The sequence below is a fragment of the Plectropomus leopardus genome, chromosome 8 (assembly GCF_008729295.1).
Source record: "Plectropomus leopardus isolate mb chromosome 8, YSFRI_Pleo_2.0, whole genome shotgun sequence".
In the NCBI taxonomy this organism is placed as follows: domain Eukaryota; kingdom Metazoa; phylum Chordata; class Actinopteri; order Perciformes; family Serranidae; genus Plectropomus; species Plectropomus leopardus.
This window is the reverse complement of record NC_056470.1, coordinates 32,294,130-32,307,521: the sequence shown is the minus strand read 5'-3', so window position 1 is coordinate 32,307,521 and position 13,392 is coordinate 32,294,130. Positions and strand designations below refer to the sequence as shown.

At 39.6% G+C, this 13,392-nt stretch overlaps 1 protein-coding gene across 2 annotated transcripts in view; it reads right to left on the bottom strand.

The window, feature by feature from the left end:
* mical1 (microtubule associated monooxygenase, calponin and LIM domain containing 1) overlaps positions 1–13,380 on the bottom strand; it is a 31,521-nt gene extending 18,141 nt beyond the window's left edge. The window contains exons 1-10 of one of the 2 annotated variants that reach the window (XM_042491341.1): positions 13,201–13,380; positions 12,558–12,639; positions 8,228–8,537; positions 6,881–7,088; positions 5,425–5,532; positions 5,169–5,264; positions 4,844–4,999; positions 2,245–2,345; positions 1,730–1,987; positions 680–795 (exon numbers count right to left, since the gene is read on the bottom strand). In XM_042491341.1, coding sequence (XP_042347275.1) covers positions 680–795; positions 1,730–1,987; positions 2,245–2,345; positions 4,844–4,999; positions 5,169–5,264; positions 5,425–5,532; positions 6,881–7,088; positions 8,228–8,485 — 1,301 coding nt within the window. In that variant the 5' untranslated portion in view covers positions 8,486–8,537; positions 12,558–12,639; positions 13,201–13,380. Of the gene's footprint in view, positions 1–679; positions 796–1,729; positions 1,988–2,244; positions 2,346–4,843; positions 5,000–5,168; positions 5,265–5,424; positions 5,533–6,880; positions 7,089–8,227; positions 8,538–8,671; positions 8,767–12,557; positions 12,640–13,200 lie in introns of those variants that run through there. The other variant, XM_042491343.1, reaches the window with a different exon arrangement.
* Positions 13,381–13,392: the final 12 nt, after the last annotated feature.

The window sequence follows — 13,392 nt, the reverse complement described above, 5'->3', positions numbered from 1 at the left end:
ATGGAAGGTGGAATTATTTAAAAGCAAGAGCACAGAAATGAGTCTTGAAATGCTTTCACAGAAGTTGCTTTTCTTATTTATGAGATGACTCAAGCTTACACGTTCGTAAGAATCTGCATGTACAGAATTATTTTGAAATGCGCTGTATTCTGTATCTTTTCTGGTTTACCACAACAGAGTTTGTAACTTTACAGTCTTAAAATTGGGCACATTTTGTGGGCAAAAATGACTTCTGTTAAACACCAAAAGTCTCATTGTTTTATTCTTATCGCATCAAGGAATCCTGCTGAAACAATCTTCATACCTGTGCAATCACAACAACTATTCATCACACTAATTATCTTAGGATGGAGGGCTGATGAGGAGATCCGCAGGCATGCTAATGAATGTTGGAACTATATTTTTGTACTTCATTTCCAACATTTTCAGCACCATCCATTCTTTTCCTAAATATTATTTTAGTTGTCCTAAAACCAAATATTGCACTAAATGTATAATCTATAGTTTTCGCTGTGTGTCTGGCAAACACAAAGTAACACTGCTTCAAATAAAAACAGAGCAATATGGCCGAGAGTGAAGAAACAAAAAGGAGCTGCATCCCTGCTCGTGATGTAAAGATGAAATATGATGAAGTCTGTATTGTGTGTACGAGTGTTCAGCTGTATATCAGCTGACTCACCGCTCAGCCAGGACCTTGACAGGTGGGACCCCCATGCCCCAGCTCCTCACCATCCACGCTGTGTCAAAAGAAGCCAGAAACCCACGTGCAATACCTGTACCCAGAGGCCAGAAAGGCTGCAAAGAACAGAGCATAACAACTTATATAATCTCACATAGATGGCATATCACTTATTAAGCCTGAGCTGTCCAGCTTTGCGTGTAAATTCAATGCAAGAGCTTGAATGAAAGTTTCCATTTTTATTAAACTTTAAACCGATTATCATTAGTAGTAGTAATTAATGAGACCCATAACAGACAATTGGAGGCGATATGCATTTACAATAAAAATGAAAATTATTCGATTGAGATATAAAATTTGGAATATAACTCCAACACAAAATTTTGTTCAAATGCCTTTAGCAAATGTTTAATCAAAACTGACACTTTCAACATCATATACAGAAAGTTCCCTGCAACTTTTTTTTATAAGATTAATTAAAAATAAATAAAAACGAATAAATAAAAAAAATGCTTCCTGAGGTTTTAAAAGCAAAAGGTCCTCCAATGCTGATACTTTCCTTGCAGTTTTTAATTAATACATTTTATCAGCGAGGAGTGCCTGGTGGCTCAGTGTATAGAGTGGCGCCCCATATACAGAGGTTGTACACACACCGCAGCGGCAGTGGGCTTGATTCCAGCCTCGACTCTTTGCTGCATGTCGCCTCCTCTCTTTCTCCCCCTTTCCCACTTAAACTGTCCTGACCATTAAAGGCAATAAAAGCCCCCAAAAATAATCTTTAAAAAATCTACTTTTTTTTCCTTTTTTTTTTAAATGAGCAATGATTAAAAAAAACAGAGACACAGATATTTAGCAAAATACCAAATATTGGCCCCATTAATTGGCCAGGTTGATAATCTGTCGACCCCTATTGGATCAGTTTTAAAAAGCTGGGGTTTCATATTCATATTCATTTCATATGTGCAAGTTCTTTTAATCTAGCCATAGTTATGTGTTAGTTATGTGAACGAGGGAAATTTGCACCAAATGTATAAAAATGTTGCCCCCTACCTCCACCAGGCAATCTCCAACAAGAGCCATCAGGAGTTTCTTGCCCCTCCTCTCCCTGACCAGAGAGGCATTCTCAGCACGGTGCATGCAGGTGAAATCAAACATGGCCACGTCTGGCTGGCCCGCATGGTTCTCAGCAAACGTCAGATCAGGCAGTTTGCCGCCTGTGGAAAAGCAGGCCGCATCGCGAGCATATCGGCACAAAGCCTCGTAATCCACGTTTGCAGGAGCCAGCAGCTCGTCGGCATCGCTGTAGTCCTGTTGAGACAGAGCGTGAGGTGCAAAGTGATGAGTCATGGTACCTCTTGACAGTACTCTGAGCGACATGTCTTAGACTTGGTTTAGCTAATAGTCTGCAGAAAAAATAGATGATTGGCAGTTTATTTCTTCACACCGGAGCTCCTGCATCTGCTGTTTCATCCATCTGGTTTGTTTCTTTTTCTTCACTGTCCACAGATGCAGTCGGTGCCAATAAGAATCCCACTTCTTCTTCGTAATGGATGTGTTGTTCTCACCTGTTTAATGACCCCCTTCTTCAGCAAGCTCTTCTTCTTGGCAGTCATGACAAAGTAGTGGGTGTCGTCTTTGTAGTAGACAATATTCTCCAGATCAATACCTGGAATGGTAAATGGAGAGAGAGTATAGTGGGCATACAGAGAGAGAGCAGTGTAGGAGAATGAGAGATTCAGGAAGGCTGACATGAGGAGCATTTCTTATTCAGAAGTGACATTTTTCTACATCATTAGTGTGTTTGGTATTGTGCTGGTTTTACTGGAGGGTGGGGGAAGCAGATGGAGACACGTGGTGCTTTAAAAAGTCGTTCAACTGGGTGGTCTGAGGGTTATAAAAGGTGGCATACATAATTTCTGGACCGTTTGTTCAAAAATGAAAGTGCAGAGTAGGTCAAAAAGGCAGGGTGGATTTCATCACAGTTTGCACTGACACAGGAAATGAACTGAAGATTAGAGTACAGATTAACGCCCTCACCGCCATTTTAACACTTTACACTGAACCTGACCTGACAGTGTGAACATTCATTTCATGCCTTGAGGGTTGATGTCAGCGAGGGCCCAACAGAAAACCGATACAATGAAAAGAGTGCTGATATTCTTTAGACTTTGGTTGCTTTCCAGTTTTGCTGGTTTGGTGCAGTGCACGGTCATAAACCGGTTTGATTTAATGCAAAGCGGCTAAATTGACTGATTTGTCATCATGACACATTCTGGCAAGACAAAATCAAAACACACTTATGATGGCTTTGTAGCTGAAGCACTACAATGAACATTAATTTTTCTTTGTTTTTGGATCCTCGCCATGACCATGCAGGGGTATATATTGTTAAGATTTTGGAGTTGGGTGGCTGCTATTTTTCAAGTTAAAAATAAGCTTACATAAGCAACCTGTTCTGACAGCATCATGACGTTAAAACCAATACATGCTGCAATATGACAAAGTGTTTTAACAGATTAAAAACCCACTAGTGTCTAACAGGTCGTGTGCAATTTACTGTGTTTGTTTGTGTTTGTTTACTAGAAAGTTCATGAGTTTTTTGGGGTTACTAAAATAAAATGTGTGAAGTTAAGCTTCTTTTCCACCACCCACTAACATCTGGCTTTTTAACACAACAGAAGAGTGTACAATTACCATCACAGCTAACTCTGCAGTAGTCATATGTATTTATTGCCCCCGGCTCTGATCAGCACCCATGTGAACATGCTAATTTTAGCTCCTTAGCCAGCAAGATTCAATGACACACCGCCACTAATTACCACCTGTCTCCACCTTAATAGCGCTGACATATCCATCAAAATTAATCTGCACCAAGTTTGAAAGACAGATTGAATGAGTAAGAAATATATAAAGAGAAGACACCGCCATAAAGATTTCACAGGCCTCCATCCATGCTGCTTTCTACTGTTTACTGACCTGTTTTCCAGCCTGTCTGTGATGTTGAATGTGACACACAAAGAAAAAAGAAACATACACACACACACACACACAGACACACACACGCACACACACGCACGCACGCACGCACACACACACACACACACACAAACACACACACACACACACACACACACAGAGAGAGAGAGAGAGAGAGAAAGGCACACTAGTCTGCTGCAGCGCCATGCACACAGCTCTGCACTATTGGCAATGGGAAAGCAGTCTATCACCTATTTTTAACTGGTTTCCCGTGTTTACAAAAAAAATAACTCAAACATGTTCACACACTAATGTTGGTGGAAAAGGGGTATTGGTCTCTTAAGACAACTTAAACTGCACCAATATGGCAACATTTTGGAATTCAAGGTAATGAAAGAAGTGTCCTAACTGGACGCTGGGCGCCCTGTTTCTATTCACTTTCAAAGTGCCGCAATGGACGAAGAACAGCTCATTCGCAAAGTCGAATGAGGAGTTTTCAATATGATTCCTTCCTATGATTTAAACAAAAAAGCTGGCTGATAACTAGAGGGACATTGTCAGGTACCTGAAAGTTACTGGTAAATGACCATCGCTAATAATAACCTTCATCCTGTTGGCCGTACTGAATGTAATTTCCAGAATTTATCACAATACAAAAGGGTTTGCTTTCTGTTTATAATGTACAAATGTAGGAAGATAGCAAAAGGGCTCCTCATACCATGTTTTAAGTGGCTACGTATCCTGTTTGATCTCAAGCGCACAGCTGATATTTATGTCATTTGTCTACATGAGATGCCTATATATAATGGATTCAGAATGGACAGAAAGCTGCAATATTACACGATGCAACTTTATAGTTGAAAACTTTTGGGCCTTTTTCAGTTTGGACATCTAGTGGTAAAATTTGGTATAGTGGCCTTGTGTTTGGCTTTATATCAAACTGGTTTGACTTTTTTTAGCCCAGCCAAACCTAATTTTTTTTAATCATTATGGTTCAGTTACTCTACTTCGTGATTCATTTCTCACTTAGTGCAAGATGTGTTATAAAACACTGAAGCAATGATTTCCTCTTTTCTTGCTTCAATTTTTAAACTTTACTGAAATAGAGCACACGGTTTCTTCAATGCAAATTAAGGTGTCGTCTTCCATGCAGTTGAGCATTACTGCAGCTGTCGTGTGGACTCCTACCCGTCTCAGTGAGCAGCTCTTGGAAGAACTTCTGGTTGTAGATGCGGGCCACACCGCTGATCTCTGCTACTTGTGCCTCTGCAGCCGTGTTTCTGTTGATGAAGTTGGCCGTGATGCCGATGGCCAGCTTGCCTCTCAGCTCCTTGTGTTTAAAACCTGACGGTGTGGGAAAGAGGAAACTGGGCTGATGAAAGCTCACTTATTAAATATGGAGGAAGTTTATGGCTATGTGTAACCGCCTGGGCTTGCAAAACTTCAGCTGTTAGTGCCCCTAATTGCAACAGTAGAAACAGAAGTGAGAAGAGTGCATGCGTGTTTGTCTCACCATCAGGGACAAACCTGCCTCCTCCAGCAGAGATGAAGACATCAAACTGGAAGGATGCAGCAGGATGAGACGCAGGCTGCAGCTTGGCCATCCAACCTGTCAGAAACACACCAGACGCTGATAACAACTTTACTGCTCTACATGCTGTTGCTGTGTAAACACTCCTGGCTCATAAAAAAACGACAACTGATGATGATGATAATGCACTGAACTGGATTCACAGGGAGACTGATTGCATGTTGGCAAATGTATGTACCGTTTTCTCCTGAGGGCTCAATTAAGCCTTGAAACTCCACTCCGGTGTGAACCTCCACCCCGAGGAGAAGTGACACTTTGAGCAGAATCAACTGCAGCTGACGGATGCCTGAAAACACACACGTATATTTTAACCCTTTAGAGCATGGATCGACATCTTTTTTGTTCTTTTTTCTTTTTGGTGCTGTGTTCAGACACCTTTCACAAGCATTTCATCCTCTGGAACCTGACAAAAATTTGCCTTTTGTAAACACAGGGAAAAAGGTAATGAGCATTTTGGTAAAAAAAAAAAAAAGTCCATAAATTTGGAAAAATAAAACTAGAAAATAGAAAAATTAACAGTGACAAGAAAATAACTTGAAAATGAGCTGTAATGAGATTATTAGATGTAATACAAAAAGTTAAAATAACTGGAAAACTATATTTATCATTCTTATTATATATTCAATGTATTTTTAAGGTCATTCTTGTCTCTTTTTTCAGCATTTCTTTTTTGGTTAATTTTAGCTACTTTTCATCAATTTAAAAAAATAATAATCTCTTGCAAATGTTTGGGCAATTTCTTGACAAGTTGCTCATTGCCTTCTTCCCATGGTTTTGAAAGAAATCAAGCCAATTTGCTCAGGCTTCAAAGGGTTAATTAGAAATGTGCGACATTCAAGATATGACATACAGTCAGTCATGGAGCCAGGGCTGCAACTAATAATTATTTTCATCACTGATTAATTAAATAAACAATCAACAGCTTTATATGCTAATTGTTCAGACTTCATGCTGTTGGAAAACAGAAAAATGTGGCCATTAGAATTCCCAAGGCCCAATGTGATGTCTTTAATTAGCTTGTCTTGTCTAAACAACAGTCAGACACCAGACAGAAGCAGCAAATCTCACATCTGAGGTGCTCATTTTGGTTACAAACTGACTTAAAGCTGGAGTGCGAGAATTTTTCATTGTAACAAACCTTGTTTTTGAGTTCACATGAAGCTGATTAAGCCTATCGCTGCATTTCACCTAATAACTAAGTTGTGGTGTCTGGTGTTTGGTGTCTGTAGCGACTTCCACACTCTGGATGTGGTGCATTTCATCTCTTAAATAATGTGCAGCTTAAGTGAACTGCAGTACATGGGCATAGAGATAGAGACAAAATCTGTCTTCAATGGGAGGCATAGTGGATTTCTAAAGTCTGAAAATAGAGTGTAATGCCAAGACCCCAGTGTGATGTCTGGGGTCTGAAATCTAAACAACACTCAGAAAACAGGGAGAAGCAGAAAATCTCAAATTTGAGTATCCATTTTGGTTAAAAAATGACTTAAAGTATCAGTTAATTTACTATAAGTGGCATTCTGGTAATGTCTAAAGTTAAGTGCATGTTTGAAAGATGTGCAGTAGCATTTCAAAACAACAGCAGACCTGGTTCACAGTACCGGAGACTGTATTAAAAACAATCAGTCACTCACTGATGTGATCCAGAGACCCAGTGCAGAATTTGCCGTAGAACTTCTTGGCCCCGAGCCCGCGGAGGTCATAAATGGTGTAGGGCCACAGGTGGAGCACATTGTTCCTGGAGAAAGACTCTCTCTTCTCCAACACCACAACCTGAGCCCCCAGCAGGGACAGCTCGATGGCAGTTCTCAGCCCGCATGGCCCAGCACCCAACACGAGACACTAAGACAGAGACAAACAGACAGCATGAAGGATGAGATGCTGATCAAAGAAAAAGGACATCAGGTAGAAATGTTGCAGAGAAATCAATGCAAAGCTAAAAAAAAGAAGCCATGTGATTGATCCGATTGAATTTAAGTCCTATGTTTATTTTTTAAACCTGGAGCCAAAATATTCTCAGTCTCAGTTAAACAAACAATGCATTACTCTCAATGAGTCAATCAGTTTGCCCCTATTCAAAAACGTCCAGATGCTCATTATTATTGTAAATGAATATTACTTGGACATCCATCTTCACTTTTGCGCACATATTTGCACATTTTTTTCTTTTTTATTGGTCTTTTTTTTTTTTATCTTTTTGGCTTTTGGTTTGTTTGTTTGTTCTCTGTCTTAGTGTCTCGTGTTGGGTGCTGGGGCATGCGGGCTGAGAACTGCCATCGAGCTGTCCCTGCTGGGGGCTCATGTCAAACATGGGAGGAACTTTTACTTTGTAAAACCTCAGGGAGCTATTTTTATTCATTCATTTTTTTAATTTAAATTTTCACAGAATAATTTATTTTTAAAAAGCTGCAGGGAACTTGCTGTATATGATGTTAAAAATGTTTCAATTTGCTGAAGGCATTTAAACAAAGTTTCGTGCTGAAGTTTGTCATATTCCAAATTCTACATTCTCAACAGAAATATTTTCATTATTATTGTAAATGGTATATTACTTGGGACATCCATCTTCACTTTTGCGCACATATTTGCACATTTTTTCTTTTTTTATTGGTCTTTTTTTTTTTATCCTTTTTGGCTTTTGGTTTGTTTGTTTGTTCTCTGTACATACTTTACATATCTTTATTAATTTTATTATTATTATTATTATTATTATTATTATTATATTTTATTTTATTCTATTTTTGCTACTGTAACAAAACAATTTCCCTCACAGGATTAAATAAAGTATTTCTATTCTTCTATATTGATTCGCAATATCAGTTATCGGTGTCATTAAGTAATAATCGGTATTGGCCCTGAAAAACCAATATCAACCAACCCCTAATAAAAATATTTATCCTTATGAAATAAACAACATGCAAAGACTACCATCATCATCCTTTTAAAGGCAGCTCAAAAAGAGAGTCGATGGTTGCCAGTACCTTGTTTTTGGTGCAGACTTTCCCTTGCTTGTAATCCACGTGAGATGCCCTCTTGTCCAGTTTTGTCCACAGCGCTTTGGCCTTCCAGTAGTTCAGTCTGTCCTTTAACTTGGAGTAGAAGCTCCTGAAATCTTTAGGATTGATGTCCAGTTGCCTGCAGAGCGCAGCAAAGTGGAGCTTCACATCCTTACAAGTCTGGGCTTGAATAAAGAGGTCAAACGTAGCATGAGAAGGGTTGACGGGGTCCTGGCTCGCCATAGTTGAGGATGATGGTTGACCCGGTCCTGTCGTCACTGGGTTTGCTGGTTAACTGTGGAAGAAGAGGTTACATCATGGTTTTAGTGCTTCCTACCTGGAAGTGACTGAGCCGTGGGGATGTTTACTGTAAATGATTAAGGGTTACAAAGTTGTTAACATTTACAGAGGTGATCTTCTCGAGCTTACCCCTCATGCTCCCTTAATTATAGTCCACATGAAATGTGTAGGACGTCTTTGTCACCTGCTCAGCTGAGTCATTACTAACTTCCTCAATGTGATTTCTGTTGCTCATTGTATCTTTTTTACGACGGCTCTGGGCTGAACAGCCCGCCCATAGCTGATGTGTCATTCTCACACACCGCCTCAGGAGGTGTGCCTGTCATTAGTTTCAGTACGTACACACGCTACTGGAAACATATGGCTCAAAAATATAGTGAGAATGTAACTTTTTCCATATGTCTGGACTGCATTAACTGTTGGGTATCATCTCAACCAGGCAAGAAAACCTATATGTTTCGGTTTAAATGAGGATTGCACTATGGTAAGTGTGTGTAGTTCAAAGTAATAAAAACACAATGTAATATTTTTAAAAAAAACTGACACAAGCAAGGCTGCAACTGATGATTATTTTCTTTTTCTTTTTTTGAGTGACTAAGGTTCTGAATACATTATATATTTTGTTTGTTACATAATCATCTTCAAGACATTATGTTTCATAATTTAACCCTGTTCGGTTTACTCATCCATAAGTACAATGCAGTCACATGCAGTTGGCATTGCATCTTCCCTACCCACACAACCTTATACATACTTACTGCAAACATGCACACAGACAAACACTTACAAAACACACACACTCCCCCCAGTTTGCCTACCCACACACAAGTACACACATACACACACACACACACACACACACACACAATAAACAAAAGAGGATAAACATGCTACACAAGGTTCTTTATACTTTATGGTTGCTTTGTAACTCCACAGAAACTCATAAATTGAGCTCTATATTTTGTCAAATGTTTTCTGTATTGCTGTCTTCTAATATTGTCCTTTTGATACACAAAAAATATTTAATTAAAGTTTTCCATTTTTGACGGTGAAGTGCTTGATGACACATGAGTAAAGTACAGTCCAAAGCGTGACTTAAATTCACAAAGAAAGCAGTTCACAGTTCTGCTTGTAATGTCTGTAAACACCAGCAATATCCTCAATCATCTTTCTATGCAACAGGGGCTTAGATTCCAGCAATGCCGTGTATTTGACGAGGTGTCTTGACTTTAGAAAGCCTAATTGAAAAGCAAGGCTGTGAAAATATTCTCTCATTTAAAGCACACTGAGTTCACTCAGAAATAATAAAATTGACTCTGAAATCCTGTGTAGGTCTACTTTTATCCAACACATAAAACTGATCAGAGGAAATCGATAAAGAATTGGACCGCCGAGCGTAATCGAAAACAGCATTGGTGTCAATAAAGACTTATCAATTCCCATCTCTAAATAAAACACACTTGTTCTCGAGTAAATATATTTGTCATTATGAGAAGCATTTGGTAAACAAACTGACCGCGTACTTATTTGTCAACATTTACTGAAGGAGGACTTCTTTCTGTGACTGCACAGACAGCATGTAAATCTTTTGCGTAAATATCACACTGAGACAACAGACACACTGTTTCAAGAACAGGTCATGCAGTACACATAAAACGCTTCACTAGCAGCAGAATGACATGCAGAAGCATGCCAACGTACAGTATGTGTGAAACATGTTTCTTGTGGCTGATGTTTCCTGTAACGAACACTCACGCATCACTTCCTGATGATAATATTGCCCCACAACTCCCCTCTGCTGCTAAATGTGCAGCTTCTGCTCTCCACCTGAGACAGAGTCTATAATTACAGTCAAAGACCACTGCAGCGTGTGTGTGTGTGTGTGTGTGTGTGTGTGTGTGTGTGTGTGTGTGTGATCTGATGGAAGCTGCATTTTAGCTGCTATTCAGAGCAGCATTCCTCTGTATCTGTAGATATTTACTGTAAAAGAACATCAGGATGACGCAGCTTTTGAACAAACATGACAAGAAGCTAAAAATCTTCTGTGTCTTCCTGTTTTGTTGCATTACTGCCTTTCACTCTGTTGCATATGGTTCCAATTACTCAAACAACTTACTACCTACAATAGACAAACAATGCCCCACGGAGACACAAATGATCCCCACACAGAGGCTTCACATGAAAGCACAGCTCAGATGAACAAGCTTTGAAGCAACCGCTATTTCTCACGAGCACCAGGGGAATTTAAAACTTGACATTTTTGACGGATAATTATATTAAACTAGAATTATTGCTGCACACCAGTCAAGTTGCACTCATATTTTAGAACATTTAAAAAAATGGATGCTTCACACCCATCTTCCCCAGCAGCACAGAAGATCTTTACAATCAGCACAGTTTTAAGGTGAACACCCAAGATTAGTGTCACCAATTTAGCATCTGACCAAATGTCTCCCCTCCTGTTCCTGAGTTATGATGCTGATTAATGGCCAGAAAAGTGTTTTTGCAGAACATGATCATGTCACAGGGAGGCTGAACTTTGACATTCAATAAATTCAAACTTTTTGTTATTCATACATTTTTACCAGTGTTGAATTACTGCTATGTCTTGAAATTTTAATCAGTTATTATGGAATCTTTACTTTTTCTTTTTATGAATGATTATAGTTATTTAATAGGGGAGGTGTCTCTGTGAAGAATTGTTTGGCTTCTAACTTCTCCTGCATAGTGTTTAATTTTTAAATTTTCTTTTTCTGTCTCTCCTATACATATGTAAGTGCAACTGAACTACACTACACTAAACATATTGGATATAAAATGTCAGCACCTTATTATTGTACCCTGTTAGACATTTGTGTGAAATTTTGTCATAATTGGTGAATTAAGTCTGAAGTTATGGCCAAAAAACTTTTGGTTTTAGGTCACAGTGATCTTGAACTTTCACTGATCAGTTCATTACTGGGGCCAAGGGAACATTTGTGGCAAATTTGAGAAAACTCCCTCATTACCTTTTTTTAAAGTTTGCATTCACAATGAGATGGACACAAGGTCACAGCGACCTTTACCCATAATCTACAAAATCTAATCACTTCATTGTTAAGTCTAAGTGATCTTTTGTGCCAAATCTGGAAAAAAAATTCTCTCTAGGGCGTTCTTGGGACAACATGTTTATGAGAAAGAAATGGATGCAAGGTCGGCACGACTGTAACATTTGATCACCAAAATGTAGTCAATTCATTCAGAAATTACCTCAAGGTTTTCTTGAGATATTGGGTTCACGAAAATAGGTATATATACAAAAGGACAGATGGACAAAATACCCAAATGTATGATGTCTCTGGACACGAGTATTGTCCGCCTGGAGGCATAAAAATCATAGAATGTGTCATGTTCTGTTTATCTACCCATCAATCATAATGTGGTTGCTGCAAGAGCAAGTAAATAAACATCCTAACGTGCAGTTTAGAGTAACCTTTGGCCTGAAATGATAAATCAGAATTGCACCAAGCCTTAAAACTGGCTGCAAAATGGAGCTGGCGGAGCAAAAAAAAAAACATTATAGCTAGAATGAAACAGCCTGTGAAGACAAGACAACCTGTCAAACTAAAAATAACTCGGAAAAGCATCTTTTATCTGATTCTCAAGGAGGCTGCTGTATTTATACTCTGTTCTGACGCTACTGTATGCTCATCAAGCTAGTTAAAATAGGAAATAAAGCACAAAACAAGAGCATAAACGAGCTTCTCGTGGTTAAAATCACCTTTAGAGACACTGCTAAATATGTTCTGAGGGCGGTCATGCTGAATGTGTCATCTGTGGCAAAGGTGGGCCCACTCACACACACACAAACAAACACACACAGTCATCATCATCTGACTTGTGTTAAGCAATTCAAGGAAAGAGAGAAGTTTTAACAGGAGTGCTGTGGACAAGACCAGACAGAAGCAACCGGGATTTAAAAGGTGAATTGACCTAATTTTCCCCGGAGCCCTTGGATTGGATTGGATTGACCCACCTTATTACATGTGTAAGCTCTGCGCAGTGTGTCTGGCAACGCTGTGTGTATCAGGATGTTGGATCAAACACTGATCTCCAGCCTGGCAGGTTTTGGGGAGAGATAGAAAAAAAACACAGAAGGGAGAATAAGAGAGGAGAGGAAAGAAAAATCATTTCCTGTATTTATCTGCCTCCGACAGACATCCACGCTTTGCAGTGAGACATTAACACATCGTCTTTTAAAATGTGACCACCTCACAATGATAGGAAGCTGATAAATGAACAGGAAGGTGTGGCACTCAGTGTGCTCTGCTGTGCCAAAGCAGGCTGCAGTCACAACATGCTACCAAGTGCTAGCAGCCAGATTTGAGAGAACACAGAGCCAGAGAGCTGACAGAAAATATGCTTAAAATATGAATATAAATTCATTCACTCACGTATTTTACAGGGAGAGTGAACTACAAAAGATACACTGTCACCAGAAAGCACCGGCACACCATTCAGCCACAAAACCCCACCGGCAAACTTTTAAACTTACGGGTTAACTTTAAAAAAAAAGACCCCAAAAATCTCCACACACACTTCAAAAACAAAGAAGCGACACACTAAATCTTTCCTCTCGAGCCGAACATGAGCTGCGTCGACTCACGAAATGAAGTTACCGGGTTTGAAGTCGTGCTGAAGGCTCCGTGTATCCGTGACTCCGTATCCCGGTTATCGTGTCCATGTCGGTTTGTTTTCTCTTTGTTTACAGGTACAGGGCACGCGCTCGCTCACGGCTCACCTGCGGCTCGCGCCCATGCATACTGCACGAGTACAGCCTCTTCCGGGACTTTCTGGTACAGGCAGGACTC